General features: G+C 37.9%; 2 protein-coding genes across 9 annotated transcripts in view; one reads left to right on the forward strand and one right to left on the reverse strand.

The window, feature by feature from the left end:
* Positions 1-14,287, forward strand: part of SLC25A40 (solute carrier family 25 member 40) — a 71,988-nt gene extending 57,701 nt beyond the window's left edge. For 3 of the 5 annotated variants that reach the window (XM_027102690.1, XM_027102695.1, XM_027102694.1), the window contains 2 exons: positions 3,440-3,520; positions 3,859-5,421. In XM_027102690.1, coding sequence (XP_026958491.1) covers positions 3,440-3,520; positions 3,859-3,971 — 194 coding nt within the window. In that variant the 3' untranslated portion in view covers positions 3,972-5,421. Of the gene's footprint in view, positions 1-3,439; positions 3,521-3,712; positions 3,830-3,858; positions 5,422-14,013 lie in introns of those variants that run through there. The other 2 variants (XM_027102691.1, XM_027102692.1) reach the window with 2 other exon arrangements.
* Positions 7,761-18,394, reverse strand: part of RUNDC3B (RUN domain containing 3B) — a 156,438-nt gene continuing 145,804 nt past the window's right edge. For all 4 annotated transcript variants that reach the window (XM_027102685.1, XM_027102687.1, XM_027102688.1 and 1 more), the window contains one exon: positions 7,761-10,236. In XM_027102685.1, the coding sequence (XP_026958486.1) occupies positions 10,091-10,236 (146 nt within the window). In that variant the 3' untranslated portion in view covers positions 7,761-10,090. The remainder of the gene's footprint in view (positions 10,237-18,394) is intronic.

An 18,394-nucleotide genomic window follows, 5' to 3' on the forward strand; every position in this document is an offset into this window, starting at 1 on the left:
TCCGCTGCTTCTGAGGCTGCTGGGAGAGATTTCCCTTTCTCTTCTTTGTTCTGACAGTTCCCAGGGGCTCAGCTTTGGATTTGGCCCCGCCTGTGCGTGTAGGTCGCTGGAGGGCGTCTGTTCTTTGCTCAGACAGGACAGGGTTATAGGAGCCGCTGATTCGGAGGCTCTGGCTCACCCAGGCCGGGGGGTAGGGAGGGTCACGGAGTGCGGGGCGGGCCTGCAGTGGCAGAGGCCGGCGTGACGCTGCAGCCTGAGGCGCGCCGTGCGCTCTCCCGGGGGAGCCGTCCCTGGATCCCGGGACCCTGGCAGTGGCGGGCTGCACAGGCTCCCCGGAAGGGCGTGTGGCTAGTGACCTGTGTTCGCACACAGGCCTCCTGGCGGCGGCAGCAGTGGCCTTAGCGTCCCATGTCCGTCTCTGGGCTCCGCACTCCTAGCCGCGGCTCGCGCCCGTCCCCGGAGCCCCCTCAAGCAGCGTTCCCAATCCCCTCCCCTCGCGCACCAGGAAACAAAGAGGGACGCAAAAGTCTCCTGCCTCTTCGGCAGGTCCAGACCCCCCCCCCCCCCCGGACTCTCTCCCGGCCAGCCGCGGCGCACCAACGCCCTGCAGGCTGTGTTCACGCCGCCAACCCCAGCCCTCTCCCGGCGCCCCGACAAAAGCCGGAGCCTCAGCCCCCAGTCCCGCCCGCCTCGGCGGGCGAGCACACAAGCCTCTCGGCTGGTGAGTGCCGGTCGGCCCGATCCTCTGCGCTGGAATCTGTCCGCTTTGCCCTCCGCACCCCTGTTGCTGTGCTCTCCTCCGCGGCTCCCAAGCTCCCCTACTCCGCCTCCCGAAGTCTCCACCCGCGAAGGGGCTTCCTAGTGTGTGGACACTTTTCCTCCTTCACAGCTCTCTCCTGCTGGTGCAGGACCCGTCCCTATCCTTTTGTCTCTGTTTAGTTTTTTCTTTTGCCCTAACCAGGTACGTGGGGGGTTCCTTGCCTTTTGGGAGGTCTGAGGTCTTCTGCCAGCGTTCAGTAGGTGCTCCGTAGGAGTTGTTCCACGCGTAGATGTATTTCTGGTGTATCTGTGGAGAGGAAGGTGATCTCCGCGTCTTACTCTTCCGCCATCTTCCCGGAAGTCCTCAAGAAATCTTAAAGACTATGTATTTTGCCTGCCATGAGTTAAGTCTCATACCTGCTATGTAGAAGATTAAATTATGTAAGTAGTCTTTCAAATAAATGTAGGCAAACCAGGATGAAGGATAGGCAATTACTGGGAAACCTTTTTTCTTAGTGCATCTTGTTTCATTCGTATGCATACACATTTTGTTGTTGTTGTTGATTTTTTTAGCTTCCCTTCTTTTGATGTGTTTTCTCTGCCTATTATCCCATCTACTTCTTTATAACCTCTAATTTCTTCTAGAACAAAAGCGTACTGTTAGTTGCTTCTACTAGATCCAGTCTGTCGTTATTATAGAAAGTATAGCAAGCCCACTAGAAATGGGGCTTCGATTGTTTCTGAAACATACAATTGTTAGGATTTGATAAATTTGAATGGTCAGTAGATGAGTGTTTATTTTATTGTTGTCTATGCTTGAAATATTTAATAATCACGGTGTTTCCTTACACTGTAAGAAGTTGCTTATCACCTGTAGGATTAGCTCTTTGATGTTGGATCTTTAGGCAGGAGATACTTTAGAGGTTCTGTTAGAGCTCTGCAGTGGCTTACCTCCAGTTGATAACTCTTTCTGTTCTTTCTCTTTTACATTAATTTCACCCTGCTATTAAAATAGAGACCAGTCTGGACTTGAGTTCTATAAGATTAGAAATACCCAGCTACTTGGCCTCCTTTCTTTTACCAGTTGTTTCCAGAATTTAAATGAAATAATTTAAACATGAAGTATAAGTTACCAACTTGTAAAGTTTTTGTCATTGACTTTTTTTAGAAAGTTAAATTCCAGTCATAAATATTTTGTTCTTGGTTTTAAAATGTGTATGTAATTACTATATTTATACTTACACTATTTATATTGATAGTTTAGCTTCTTAAGTAAATCAGCAAGACCTCATTTATCTTCATAGGCAGAGAATCTGATTTTTTTTTTTTTTTTTTTTTTTACGGTACGCGGGCCTCTCACCGTTGTGTCTTCTCCTGTTGCGGAGCACAGGCTCCGGATGCGCAGGCTCAGCGGCCATGGCTCACGGGCCCAGCCGCTCCGCGGCATGTGGGCTCCTCCCGGACCGGGGCACGAACCCGTGTCCCCTGCATCGGCAGGCGGACTCTCAACCACTGCGCCACCAGGGAAGCCCGAATCTGATATTTTACATGAAAGAAATTTTGAGATAATGAGCCCCTCTTCATTAAGTGGCAAATTCTAAAAAGCTGTTTTTGAAAGCTATCTTTCTCTAATTTTTCCTTTTCCTAGGCATACTTAATAATACACACTTTAGTCTTTCTTCATGACAGAGTTGTCATCATTGTACACATTGATTACTGTAGAGTTTCATAATGCAGCTCTCAGAAGCTAGTGAGGATCACTTAGGAGTGTTTGCCCAACATTCAGTGGTCTGAGACCACGACTTTGAAATCTTCAGCTTCACAGTTTTCACATGGTAGTATGCCTACTTCTCGGCCGACTTTTTTCACCTGTTGCATCTAGTAGTCTGTGGGCTAAGCCAGATGTTTGTAATCGTTGTGTAAAATGAAGGTAAGCAAACTTTATGTATGAACAGCTTGTTCATGAGGTTTATGTTTGAACTTCAGTAACATCTGTTTTTGTTGTTTTCAAAAGATACATAAATTAGTTTTTACTGTGTTCCAGATATTTGAGTAATTGCAAATAAGTGAGATGTTACTGTTAGTTACAGGAAAAATCTTCCCTTTGGAGGAGACAGTGCTGCTTTAATTTATTTCAAGACTGGTTCATCTAGTATTCAGAAAGGTTTTAATAAAGCAGGACCTCACTAGAGAGGAATGAACTGTTTTCCTCAAAACCTCTTTTTGGGGAAAAAAATTTTTTTTTAATGTATGCAATAAAAATTCATGAAAAATGGTTATCAGGGCTTTACTCTGGCTTTGGGAACCCCATGAAGATTTCTGTACATCTTTAAAAGTTTTCATTATGAAAGATTGTTAAGATGTGGAAAAAAGTACAAAGGATATACATACCACCAAGCTTAAGAAACAGACATCATCCATTCAGAAGAAGTCTTCTGTATATTCCTCCTTGACTGCATCTGGTCCTGTGTACCTTAAAACTTATTGCCTTCATGATTTTTTCTTTTTAATGAATCCAACTATTAAAAATAAGATTTAAAATAGCTCTTTAGGTAAACAGATCTGTTCTTACTATAGTGAAACGATATACCACAAAGGCCATAAACACTCTTTTATGTGTATTATCTGTATTAGAAATTAAGTGGTAATTTATTATAGCATCATTTCTTTATTTTAACAGTTTCTATGCCTTTGCAAATGTCAACGTGGGCTATAATGAAGAACATTGTTGCTAAGAATGGATTTTCCGGATTATTTACAGGTAAAAATATTTCCTTTATCAAACCATTGACTAAAATGATTACTTTTACCTTTAAATCTATCACCTTCCTAAATTACCTTTCAGTAGGAAATAACTGAAAATATTTCACATTTACTATTTCCTCCTAAATATCTTTGCTATAAAAGTTTAAAAATGTTATATAACAGTAGATTTACTATTGATATTTCTAGAGGAGGTGAGGAGTGAGCAGTTCGGCTTCTTCTTTGACAGCAGTTTATGGGACAGTATTTCATATATCACTTCACTTACTTTGATAACTATCAGAACGAAACCAAATAAGGTAAAATTTGTTGTGAATTTTTTCTGTTCTCTTTCAGGCCTAATTCCTCGTTTAATTAAAATTGCTCCTGCTTGTGCTGTTATGATCAGTACATATGAATTTGCAAAGTCTTTTTTCCAGAAACAAAATGCTCGAAGACAGCAATACTAGAGATGCTATTTCAACCTGAAATAACAACCATGGCCAAATAATAAAATGGAGAATCTTAGACAAGAGCTTTTTTTCACCATTATCTTACAGTGGTTTTATATCTTTCTTATCTATAATTTAAATGAATAAAATTTCTACTTTGCATTTAAATCATAATCCTAATTTTTAAATAAATTTTTTATCCTAATTTTTGAGATTTTGAAAAAATCCAGAAATCATAACCATTGAGCATTCTTGTAAAGAACCGAAGAATTATCCTACACTGAAAGCAATAATCTCAGAGTTTGATACAAATCTTGGTTTAAGTTAATCCTATTGGGAGTGTGTCAGAGACAACAGAACATTTTGAATTGTGTGCTGAATGATGTAGAGAGTCTAAAAGAAAAATTCGCAAATCTTTTATACAATTTAAATCACGGACATAGATATTTAAGTATTTCAGCGAAGTAGATAATGGAAGGCAGTCTTCAGATAACATTATTCACATATACCACATATTACCTATTAGTTATTTTTTTAAATTCACATGCATTTGGTATTTTGTTTTTTTACCTTGTTACTGTTCTAAGGCCTCATGAATATTAGGATTTTTCTGATCAGAGGTGTATGGTTATTTTATCTTCATGAACCAAAAATATACTAATTTGTATGATATGCTGCTGTTTTTGATGACTAAAGACCCTGTATTATCTACTGTCTCTGCAAGAGAGAGGGAGCTTTTACTGCCTGTATCAGATGTTCACTTCAGTCAAACTTGGGTGTACAGTGGAAAACCACATTATATTCAGACCAGTAAAAATGCTCTGTCAGCACAGGTTTCAGCTGTCCTGTAATGTAAATATTACCATTTGTGGAGTTCTCTAGGTCATTTCTATTGGCTTGTTCTAGCAAAATTGAGACTGTTACTACAGTATCAGTCACAGAGTATTTCCAAAATGTCCCTTGACTTTACACATCTCACATTAGTATGCTAGACCAAGAACTAAACAGGCAGCAGTTTCCTTGAAGAAAGAGCTTTTGGTCACTGGAGGCTAATGCCTAAATAATTTAATGAATGTAAGAGCAAAATAAAAAGGATATGATTTCAAGACAAGAAACAATATTCTTTTTTAATATTTTTGTTTTTCTCAGGATCTGTATCCTGGGAGAAAAAGCACTTTATTGCAGTCTATGTGAATTTTATGAAAATGTGAAGCATTTTTTTCCCTAAAATAGAGTAATATATTTAAGTGACAAATCTCTAGTGTTGGTAGAGGAATTAATGTTATTTTCTAATATAGCAGAAAACTGTTTATGTTTCACCAGAAATAAACTCTGTAGGGTTTGTATTTAACCTTTTGTGTTTATTTTATCCTGTGTTACCTTAAGTTTGCAACATATATATCCATAAAAATATATTTATAACTTTGACTTATATTTTCATTAAAATATTTTGTGCTTTCTTAAAATATCACGGTGCTTCTAGCTAAATATTTTCATATAAAATCATTATGTTAATGCTACGCACACACACACACACACGCACACACACACACAGAACACACACACACACACACACACACACAGAACACACACACACACACACACACACAGAACACACACACACACAGAACACACACACCTGCAGGTTCATCTTGAACACTGATGTTTAACAGTACTAAATTTAAATTCACCTTGGTTCTGCTATGCTTCTTTTTGATAACTGGTAGAAAAAGGCAGAAAAATTTAGGTTTGAAAAGCGGTCACGTATTTCAACTTAATGTCACTTATAAACAGTGGAAGGGAAATTTTCATCCTCCCCCCACCCCACTACTGACTGCAGTTGTGAAAAATTCTTACTTTATGACTAGAACAACTTAAATAAATCTAATTCCCTATAGTTTTTCTAACATACATTACATGCAATGTATCTGAATGAAATGAAGGCTGAACTGAAGCTTTCTCTATACTTAAGTGGTCCAGAAGCATTAACAGTACCAACTGAAAAGCATTTGGTTACAAATTGTGTCCTTGGTAATGTTCCTGAAAGGAAACAGTTTCATTCTGTTAATGTTAATTTCTAACCTACACATTTAAATCTTTTAAGAAAAATGTCTTATGCAAGTATTACATGTTTGCTACCTTTCATATAATACACGTTTGACTTTTTAAAAAAGTAACATAGAATTAAAGTAAAATTTTCTTTTATTTCTAGGAAGACTATTCACTATGCTTATTTAGCCACATTTGACTACTTTAAATCCTAACCTCTTTTTTTCTGGGGCACAAATTACAGGGATGTGGGAAAGTTTAGTGTATCACTTTAAAATTTTTTTCCAAAATGAACTTTTAAAAATAAATTACTGCTGTTATATTTTAATCTATCATTCAGCACTTACTGAGACCTTTTATGTGGTAGGCAGTATAAAAAGCACTGGAGATAAGATGACATTTCAGATACTCTCACTGGCCTTCAGGTTTCAGCTGTGATTGCTACAAGTATACAAAAGGAGTGATGGAAAAGCTGAAGAATTCTCCCCTCAGCCTGTGGTGGAGGGACTGGTCAGGAAATGCTTCTAAGATCAGGACATGCGATCCAATTAAACATACCTGGAGGTTGGGAGTCTTCAATCAGGCAGTGGTATTTAGCGCCAGTGGCTTGAGCGGAGAGTATATATGGCCATGAGGTAGGAGATAAGATTGGAGATGGAGTCCAAGGGGCCTTGTCTGCCAAAGGAGGAACAAGAAGCAACAGGGAGCCAAGTAAGTATTTTTGGCACAGCTTTAGAAGTTACAGTTGTGTTCTGTTTTGTTTTTCCCCCAAGACCAGTATTTTCTTTTAACTGAAAGAAAATAGGGTAGCACAGTTTAGCACAGCTATAGAACAGAAAACACTAGAATGTGTCACGTGTTAAGGCCAAGTGCTGTGTAGTGAAACTTTGGTTTTAGTTGGGTTTTAGAAAAATAACTGGCAGTATGAAAAATAGGACTTATAATAAGGTGATCTATTTAAAAACAAAAGTTTTGGTTTGGATTAAAATATATTTTTAAAAGGTACCACTGTGACATTGGTATAATTTTATCTTCTCCTATCAGTGAAAAAAACCAAATGCTAAAGCAAAATACAAGGTGCTTTGCTTACAGAAGAGCAAAGTGGACTAGTTTAAAAAAAATAAGGAGCCCTGATGTTCAAAGCAGTCATGTGACATTTCCAGGGTAATCCAATGTATTAGTTTATCAAAACTAGAAACTGTAACCAACAGCAGGAAATTTAACAAAGAATTTACATAAGTTGTAAATTTGAGAAACATTTTTAACCACTTGAAAACTTGTATGTAAATCTAATAAAGATAAATAAAAACCAGCTGAGTCTACTTGGATTTTTAAGGTTTCTGTCAATCATAATTAATAGTAGTCTGTATTTGGTACTTACCGCTTAACAACTTATACATATGATTTTATTTAATGTTGACATCCTGATGCCATCAGGCAGGTGCTGAGAAGATGGTGATGTTTCCATTTTACAGGTGAGAAAACAAACATGGTTGTTACATAATAAAATCAGAACACTGCCAAAACCACTACTGTACTGTACCACTTCAGCAGATGGTGTCAGCTTTAAAGCATATCATGTCATTTTAAAAAAAAAAAAAAAAATTTAATTTGATACGAAATGAGGATTTCTCCGAAACCATTTTCATATTAGTATTTTAGGTGTTGATATACACTTACCACATTTGTTGAAACGAAAGTTCACTGTACATCTTGAATAAAGTAACTTTTTGTCAAGGAAAAAAATAAGACTGCTACTGCATGGTACAAAATGTTTAATATACATGCAACAAGTGTCGTACATCAAGGCAACAAAATACACATGGAAATAGTAGCGTATAGTTCAGCATTCTATTTAGGGGAGGGTGTGTGAACAAGAAACACTACCACCTAAAATTAAAGATTGAGACATACCTCATGCAAACATTAACAAACTACCTCTATAACTAGTGTGAAATGAACTGTGTAGAAACCTGAAGTCACATTAGCAGATGAATTTTATACCAAGAGCTCCAAGAAAGGAGAAAAAGTCATTATCCTCAGATGTCATGTTTAAATCTGCATTTAGCAGCATGTTAAGATGCACAAGTTATTATACACATTAGGCAAATCTGAAAAACTTGATCAATTATGGAACCTTGTGTTTCTATATTATAAAGATGTATGGAAAAAATTTAACAATGATTTTTTTTTTAATTACTGAAGGATAATAAATGACATTTGAGAGTGGACCATGAATGAAAGCATTTAAACATTCTGATAGCTGTTAGGAAAGCAGCAATAGTGCTTAAGGCTAGCCTAAAATTTTTGAAGTTCCCCTCCTTAACCATTCGCATTCCCGCCTCCCAAGGTTTCCACTGTCCTCATTTAAACCTTCCTTCTGTTCCCCCAGGCTGATTACAAATTGCTTTAGATACCTCTCACTCCCAATAATGTGTACAGAATTAAGAAGAAAGGTACCATTTCTCAATATTTGCATTACTGCAAGTACTAAAGCCTGAAGCTAAAGGAATAAAGCTCTGAATATGTTCTGGTGCATCTAAGATAATTTATTTTAAGGGATTTCAGGCCTTCTTTGTCCCTGAAATGACACTGTTTGAATGGTCTTACATATAAGACTAGCCTTGTTACTATTTATTATCTTAAATTCCAAATGATGAGCGTAAAGCTCTAAATATTTCAGAGAACCACCACACTCCCACATTTCTAATACAAAGAATGACTGTAACAAGTGCTTCTTGTCTCCTCTCAATCAAATATTTTAGGAGGAACATTCTATATGTCAAAGTTACTAAGTTTGAATGTAGTGTTTTGTTAACAAATAAAAATGGCATATGAAGTCCCCAGTAAGTACTGTAGTAGCCTCTTCATGTAAACAATGTATAAAAACTTCTTTGGCACAGCTGATCATGTTTTCCTCATATCACTTACTACAGAAAATATACTTCATACATTTTCTCTTTCAACATGGTGGAATTTTTAGGGACAAATGAACAGTTCCAAAATTTGCAAAAATTTAAAAGCCGGCTCATGGCTTTTTAAAAAAAACTAATTTTTTACCTGTAGAAGTGGAGTAACTTTTAACATTAACATCAATTTTAAAATGAGATTATGGTATGATTAATGACGGAAGCTGTAAAGCATGTATGACACAATTCATTCTTGCATACGAGGCAGAAAAACAGCACTGGATGTCAGACACATTGTTAAGTATGGTGATTAGCCTACTGATCCTTAACTTTAAAAGCTTCTCAGATCCTTAAATGAACTTGAACTCTTTCCTGATAAAATACTTTCTCAAAATCTGTTCTACATTTTTAAATGTTTCCAGTTTATGAGACATAAATTTGATCAATTTTGAAATTGATAAACTTTTAAGAAAATCTTGGAAAAACAAAAACAAGAAATGTATTCACTTTACCTTAATGGTCTAAAATACTGTAAAACACTTTCCCTGTGACCCTAACAACTTTAGTAACTGCCTAACGACACATCCTACAAAATTTATAAAATGTTAAGTGGAATGTTAGGTTGATGCCAAATGATAAAGAAAAACTGAATAAGCCACTGTGAAACTGCAGCTAAGAACCTTTCTCTTCACTTTAAAGACAAGGCATTTCAATATCAGAACTTGGGAAGAAATTCATTAAAAATGAAGTAACTCATTCTTAGAAAATTTAATCACTGAATAAAAGAGCAAAAGAAAATACTTAGCTTAAGTCTCTAGAGTAAAACCTTGAACTCGGTCTCTGGCAATTATGACACGTTTAAATATATGAAAATCAGCTCAATAATAAATGTGTACAATTTGCCATGGATGATTAGAGGATCTCTGAAAGTTTTTTTTAAGCCTATTCATTTTTAAACTTCCTCAGTGACAAATATAGGAATTTTAAAATGAAAAGTGGCAGAGTCATTTTGTTTTCACTTAGAAGTTTACATGGAGTGGACTGAATTCTCTAATATAAGCGACAGAATTCCAGACATGTGCCAGAGCAATATAAAATTCCAGATGTTTTCCCAGCAGTCAAACTTACATAAATAGAACATTTGCAACATAAAAACTTTTGGCTTTTACATAAAATTTTTCAGGATGGAGTTAGACCTGGACTTGTCATCTCTGTTGTAGGACTTGCAAGGTAGTCATTAGATTTTAGGCTTGTTAGAGATTTGTAACTTGCCACTGATGTTAGAGACCCACAGAGACCAAGTAATGAGGGAGTATCTTCTTTACCTGAAAATTAGGATAAAATAACAAATATTTAATTTCCCTTGAAGCATAATACCAAAAAGATCCTAAAGCCATTAAAATCTTACATACTCTACAAAACAGTACAAACATCTAACTATAAAATCAAACACCTATATGTTAACATGTTTGATCTTTCAGTAGTTTCAGTGGTACCCTTATAAAACATTACAGAGGGAATATTTGTGCTTCTTGTAAAAGTTCTAGATATTGAAGTTTGAGATGTTTTGGAACAAGAAAGTTTACCTTGTTTTGGAGAATATGATCATATTCAATTAGTAAAGAATAACAAAAAATTAACAATACCAGTGCTCAGGCCACAGGAATACCAGGAAATCCATATGTAGGTAACGTAATACAGCAGAAGCAGAATTGCTTCAATTCAGTTGGAGGGCTTGATCTGGGAAGTTTTTATTCACTTACTGAATAAATGTTTATTCAGCACCTACTCTGCATCAGGAGTATTGTTACACAGTGCTGGACTTCAGTAGGCCCAAGAAGGAGGAATAGCAGATCTGTTTCCGCAGCCAGGGAAAACAAGTTCTTTCCAGAGCTGAGTAAGTTTCAACCCACAGTGTGCAAGTACCAGCGATAAGTGGCTGGTCTGAGGCTGTGAAAGGCTAATAAGGTCTTTGAAAACTAGCGGTTTTCCAAAGAAGATGGAAAGCTTAGGTTTTACTCACGTGGTTATAGAAGTATAAACTGAACCAGATATCAGATGTTTCTGAATATTACACATTGTTTCAAACAGTCCCTCTGCACTGTTCTCATAGTTGTCGTATTAATGCTTTAACCCACTTTGTCATACTGTATGATAACTGTGGGGCTCTCTCCTTTATTAAACTATAGACTCTGAGAAAGGACATGGAATTTGTTCTGTTCGTTATTATATTCCCAGTGCTAGCACACAGTAGACACTCATTAAATAATTATGTAATTAATGATAATTCAGTAAGAACTGCACTGGGACACGAACGAACTCCTGTGTTCTTTACAGCTATGTGCCCTGGGGAAAGGCATCTTCTCTGAGCCTATTCTTTCCTTTGTAAAATGAGAACAGGTACCAAAAGATGACAACGTTAACTTCATAGTTTTGCTGACTAAAAAATACAGGAAAATACAACGGGTTAGGAAAAGATATAGAAGAGTAATTGTCACATTCAGGTTTCAAATGTTTTATCATCTTATGTCAGGATCAAAAGATATAGATGTTTCAAGAACCCTTTTAATGTCTAAGTTTAGAGACCTATTTCAGGCCAAAATGAGCTCTAGAGTTCCTGCTAAATGCTCCAGGAACTCAACTGCTTTGGATAGTCTCTCCCAAATTTCTAATTCATTACTGACCTGTAATGTTTTAAAGAGATTTACTACTAATTACATATACATATGTATGTATATATAACTATTTTCTTTATTGTAAATATATATGTCACGTACAATTTACCATTTCCGTCATTTTAAGTGTACAATTCCATGGCATTAATTACATTCATGGTATTGTGCAACCATCACCAACCGCTATTTCCAAAAATTTTCATCAGCCCGAACAAAAACTCCCTGCCCTCTTTAAACAGTAACTCTACATTCTCCCCTTCCCCTCAGTCTCTGGAAACCTCTAATCTACTTTCTGTCTGTGAATTTGCCCATCCTAGATTTATTCTTATAAGTGGCATCATACAGCATTTGCCCTTTTGTGTCTGGCTTATTTCACTCAGCATAATGTTTTTTAAGGTTCATCCGTGTTGTATGTATCAGAACTTCATCCCTTTTCTATGGCTGAGTAATATTCCATTGTATGTATATACTACATTTTGCTTCTCCATTCACCTGTACGGACATTTGGGTTGCTTCCACCTTTTGACTACTGGAAATAATGCTGATGTAAACACTGGCACACAAGTATCTGTTTGAATCCTGTTTTCAGTTCTTTGAGAGTATATACTTAGGTTACACATATTGCTAAAATATAAAGATTATAACACAGTAATTGCAAAAGACTAAACCTAAATGTCTAACATAGTTACACAGTGGAGTAATATGCAGCTGTAGAAGAGAACGAGAAAGATCTCTACTGCTGTGTCGTGATTTCCAGAATGTACTATTTAGTGGAAAAAGAAACGTGTGAAATAGTGCATAGTATGTTACCTTTTATCTTAAAAAGGAATATGAATTTATTTGAATTTGCATATGTTTTAAAGATCAATAGAAAGGTAATTTAAGAATAAAAATGGTTACTTACAAAAGTAGAAGTGAACAGAGTTGAGGTGAAGTTTAAACATAGTACTTTGACTCTGGGATATATTCTCAAGATAAAATAATTAAAAACAAATCTTAAGCTATTTTACCTTACCCTATTTTAGTAATATAGATACTATTAGCTTGAAATTAAAACATATAATAGAAAAAAGCAAGTAAGTCATTATGTTCCTATAAATTAGGAGCCAATATTTTATCATAAGATATAAAAATACAAAATCAAGTACATGGAAACCTGGACTCTTATGTGTGAATTACAAAATAAGATAAATTTAAGGTACATTTTTCTTTAAAAAAAATTCCTAACTGTCTAGTGAAAAGGGTTAGAAACAATGACCAATTCAGTCACAACAGGCACCCCTATGGCCCAGATTATGTTCTCTAACATCATTTTCTAGTGTAAGGAAACAGGACTTCTTGGAGAAATAGCTGATCCTGGGTATGGGCATGAAATATACCGAAGTAACTCAGATCATCTTGTTTTACACAGAGCAAGGAAGCTGTGACAGACTACCAGGATGTCAAAAGGACATAGGGGCCATCTTTTTCATAAGGGTCTCTCAGTGTCCAAAAAGGACAGTGACCTCCTGATGAGACATACTGAAAAAGATCCATTATTCATGTTGTATTCTTGCCAAATATGTTTAACCTGAATATGATAGCAATGAACAATCAGAGAAATCTAAATTGTCAGGCATTTAACAAAACAACTGGCTTGGGTGCCTAAAATATATAAATGTCAAGTGAGAGAAAAAGAAAAGTTGGGGGGTGCTCTGCTAGATGAAAGGACACCAAAGAGATTGAAAACTAAATGCATTGTGGGATCCTTGATTGGACTGGACCTAAAAAAAAAAAAAGCTAGGATATTACTGGAAAAGTGGAGAAATCATAACATTCAATACTTATCAGGTGATATTGTACTAAGGTTAAATTTCCTAGGGCTTCCCTGGTGGAGCAGCGGTTGAGAATCTGCCTGCTAATGCAGGGGACACGGGTTCGAGCCCTGGTCTGGGAGGATCCCACATGCCGTGGAGCAGCTGGGCCCATGAGCCACAACTACTGAGCCTGCGCATCTGGAGCCTGTGCTCCGCAACAAGAGAGGCCGCGATAGTGAGAGGCCCGCGCACCACAATGAAGAGTGGCCCTCGCTTGCCACAACTAGAGAAAGCCCTCGCACAGAAACGAAGACCCAGCACAACAAAAATAAAAATAAATAAATTTAAAAAAGGCAAAAAAAAAAAATTTCCTGAGGTCATAATGGTGTGGCTTTGTAAGAAAACATCCTTATCCCTAGGAGATACATGCTGATGTATTTAAAGTGTCATGGTCTCTGCAATTTACTTTCAGATGGTTGAGCAAAACAGAAAACACAGATACATGAGTAAACGGAGGGAGCATGTGCCCACACGGGCAAGATAAAGCAGTGTGGTAACATGTTAACGATTGGCAAATCTAGGTAAAGCATATATAGGTGTTCATTCTCCTTTTCTTTCACTTTTTCTGTAGGTTTGAAATTACCCAAAACAAAAAGTTGGAGTGGGGAAAGAAGGCAACGTACATGAAGTCCTCAGCTATGCCTTAAGGAAACAAACCATACAGCAGAGCTGAGTGGCATAGCAAGGAAAGCATGGGGGGATCTACAGATGCCAGCCTTCCAAGACCGACAGCTGACCTCTGAAAATACGATGCTATGGAGCCTTCAGGGTAGTGTGGCGCCCTCAAGGAACCCCAAAAGAAGCTTCATTCCAACACTTCATTTAAAAACAAAAAATTTTAAAAAGGTGCATAAGGATCCAAAATGGTTATGTTCATTGTGACTGCAGCTATGCAACTACGCTTATAAAAGGAAATAAGCAAAACTGTATTAAGGTAGAGGATGACAGGTGATTATTCCAAAATGTTCTTCAATATTGTTGCAATGTCAACAGCAGCTAATGCATGTATATATACATATGCATAGACCTAAATGCATGTAAAATTACTACAGTTGATTAAAAATAACAAGCATGTTAAAATGTGAGTTAATAGTGATATTTTAAAAGCAATTTACTGATATGGGGAGGAAAGAACTTGTCAGGGTCAATGAAACTTTCTAGCCCAGACGGCTGGGAGAGTGGTAGTTCCTAGCAGAAGTAAGTTAGTCATCAGGAGCAGAAAATGGATGTTTGTTTTATACCAAGAAAGATCAGTCTTGTTTTAAATGTCTTGATATGGAGTCTGGACTATACAAGTCTTCAGATGGTAATAATACAAACATCATTAAATGAGAAGTCATTCATTCAGCCCAATTTACTGGGTATTCTCTATGTGTCCTCTATCCTGAAGTGATCAAACCCACTTCCTGCCCATAGGGAACTTAGTATATGATAGAAATAAATACAAACAGAAAATTATAATCAAATGCAGTAAGTGTAAGAATAATAAGGAAAAGGTATTATGGAAGCTCAAAGGACAAGTGTCCAAACCAAATCAGAAGGTATGGGTTGGGGGGTAATTAGGGAAGTTTCAGGGAAAAAGGGACCATTAAACTGAACCCTAGTGGACGTTCATGCCCAAGGAGGCAAAAATCAGACGAGGCTCTGCAGAGGGACAACATGAACAAAGGCAGAGAGGGAAGAAGCAGCACCCAAGGTACAGGGAACTACAAGCAAGAAATGAGACTAGAAGAATAGACAAAGGCCACAGGAGACTTGAGAGGTGATGTTATGGAGCCTGGAAAGGATCTTGTTGTAATCATAACAATACATCTGTGTTGTGACTTGAAATCAAGTCTTCAAATTCAGAGACTACATTCTTCATCGTACTCTTAGACGGAAGTGAGCCACTGAAGACTTTTACATAAGGGAATTACATGCTTAGTTTGTATTTTAAATACGTGAGGACTCTGTGAAACATGACTTTGAGGGAAATAAAATGGATATAGTGAAACCAGTAAGAAGGCTATGGCAGCTACCTGAACCATGTTAGCAGTAGAAGGGACACAGAATGGAACACGTGCAGAGATCTTCAGAAAGTTAAACTGGTAGGAGTTGGTGAAGGCAAAACGTAGGTGGGAGGAGCCATGAACGATTCAGTAGATTATGAGAAGTGATAAGTGAATGGTGAGATCATCAACATTATAATAAGGAAGAGAAGTCTGGAGTAGGGAGGAAAGGGGTCAGTGAAGAAATGAAGAGGAGGTAAATACATATCCTAATTTTAAGGAACGCCTAAAGAGATTACTTAGCCACTATCATACACCCATAAATATAGAGAAAATGTTACATTAAACTGTTGTGCAAGGACGACGTCACCTTTTTTGAGATCAACAGTCAAGAAAATGGGTGGTCATAATTTTATGCAATAGAATTTCAAAATATTAGAACCAATGTGTGTTGTGGTTATAGCTAGCCAAGAAGGAGCTTTGACATAGTTGTTTTTGCATGAACGTACATGAACTTGGTCACAGGTATTCGTACTGATATCACTTTGAGTTAGTTGTGTTTGTATGTCGCTTAAAACGCCTTCAAAAACATTGTAGTATAATTTGCCCTTAAAATTAAGAGTTTGTTCATAGAAAAGCATGAAAACAAACAGACAGCAGGATATAAGTTTCATATCAGTAAAACAAATACTCATTACAGGAATCAGTGCAATTCATAATTTCTTGTAAAACAGCATAAAAGTGCTTGTGAAAAAAAGAAATCTGTAATAAAGAGAAAAACCAGGGAAGTTGATGAAGCTTCGTGACATATGCAAAAGAACTGCTCATTCACATGCCAGGCATGTAACTGAAGGCAGAAGAAACCCCTCAGAACAGATAAAAAATTTTGAAGCATAGGCAACTGATGTGACTGATTCATGAATCATGCAGGATTTCTGTTAGAATGTCAAACATCAGTTTATCATGGAATTCCTATGGTCTTTGAAGAGACACTGTTTAACTTTCAGAAGCATCTGATCTAACTGAGGAAGAAAATGAAACTAAGGCAAACAGGAAAGTGTCTGCATTAAAAATGTGCAGGATACTTGTTGATAATTTGAAAGAAAATCCCTACAGCAGTGGAGTACTATTTTAGGAAATGGTTCACTGTTGGAACAGAGGATGATACTGTGAGGAAAGACATAGCTACTGACAATTTTGATTAAGAAATGGTTCAGAATAGATGGGCTCTGAACATGAAGAAGTTCTTGACAACTCAATTCACTTTTATTTTCCCTTCTACAGCTACAGAGGAGTGAAATTAATTTTTAAAACCTATGCTTAAAGTCTAAAAGAAGCAATGAACAATCAGAAAATAAAATCAAGAAACATTTCCATTTACAATAGCACCAAAAGAATAAAATACTTAGGAATAAATTTAACCAGAAGTATGCAAGAGTTGTACACTGATAACTACAAAATAGTGTTGAAAAAAACTCGAGGTCAAAATAAATGGAAAAACATCCCTTATTTCTGTGGAGTGGAAGACAATATTGTTAAGATGGCAATGTTTCCCAAATTGATCTACAAATTTAATGTAATCCCCGTCAAAATTCTAACTGCCTTTTTTTCAGAAATGACAAGTTGATTCTCAAATCATATGGAAAGGCAAAGGACCCCAAATACCTGAAACAACCTTGGAAAAGAACAAAGTTGTAGGACTCACATGTCCTGATTTCAAAACTTACTACAAAGCTACAGTAATTAAGACAGTGTGGTATGGAGCAAGGTTAATGTGGCACTGTCACAGACACACAGACCAAGAGAATAGAAATGAAAATCCAGAAATAAACCCATACATATAGGGGTAATGGATTTCAACAAGAGTTCTAGGACCATTCAGTGAGGGAAAGAATAGTCTTTTCAACAAATGGTCCAGGGACAACTCAATATCCACATGCAAAAGAATGAAATTGGAACCTCAGTTCACACCATATACAAAAAATTAACTCAAAATGGATCACAGGCCTAAATGTAAGGTCTAAAACCATAAAACTCTTAAAAGGAAACATGTATAATAAACCTGTATGACCTTGGATTGGGCAACAGTTTCTTAGATGTGACACCAAAAGCACAAGCAACCAAAAGAAAAACTAGACAAACAGGGCTTCGTCAAAACTTACAACTTTGTGAGTCAAAGAACACTAGCAAGAAAGTGAAAACAGGAGAAGGCGGAAGATGGCGGAAGAGTAAGACGCGGAGATCACCTTCCTCCCCACAGATACACCAGAAATACATCTACACGTGGAACAACTCCTACAGAACACCTACTGAAGGCTGGCAGAAGACCTCAGACCTCCCAAAAGGCAAGAAACTCCCCACGTACCTGGGTAGGGCAAAAGAAAAAACAGAGACAAAAGAATAGGGACGGCACCTGCACCAGTGGGAGGGAGCTGTGAAGGAGGAAAAGTTTCCACACTCTAGGAAGCCCCTTCGCGGGCGGAGACTGCGGGAGGCGGAGGGGGGAGCTTCGAAGCTGCGGAGGAGTGCACAGCAACGGGTGCGGAGGGCAAAGCGGGGAGATTCCCGCACAGAGGATCGGTGCCGACCGGCACTCACCAACCCGAGAGGCTTGTCTGCTCACCCGCCGGGGCGGGCGGGGCTGCGAGCTGAGGCCGGAGCGCAGGGAGAGGACTGGGGTTGGCGGCTTGAACATAGCCTGAAGGGGTTAGTGCACCACAGCTAGCCGGGAGGGAGTCCGGGGAAAACCCTGCACCTGCAGAAGAGGCAGGAGACTTTTCCTTCCCTCTTTGTTTCCTGGGGCGTGAGGAGAGGGGTTTAAGAACGCTGCTTAAAGGAACTCCAGAGACGGGCGCGAGCCGCGGCTAAAAGCGCGAACCCCAGAGACGGGCGCGAGCCGCGGCTGAAAGCGCGGACCCCAGAGACGGGCGCGAGCCGCGGCTGAAAGCGCGGAATCCAGAGACG

This window comes from Aethalodelphis obliquidens, unplaced genomic scaffold, assembly GCF_003676395.1.
Source record: "Aethalodelphis obliquidens isolate GAN/ISIS:26980383/991018 unplaced genomic scaffold, ASM367639v1 scaffold5, whole genome shotgun sequence".
Lineage (NCBI taxonomy): Eukaryota > Metazoa > Chordata > Mammalia > Artiodactyla > Delphinidae > Aethalodelphis > Aethalodelphis obliquidens.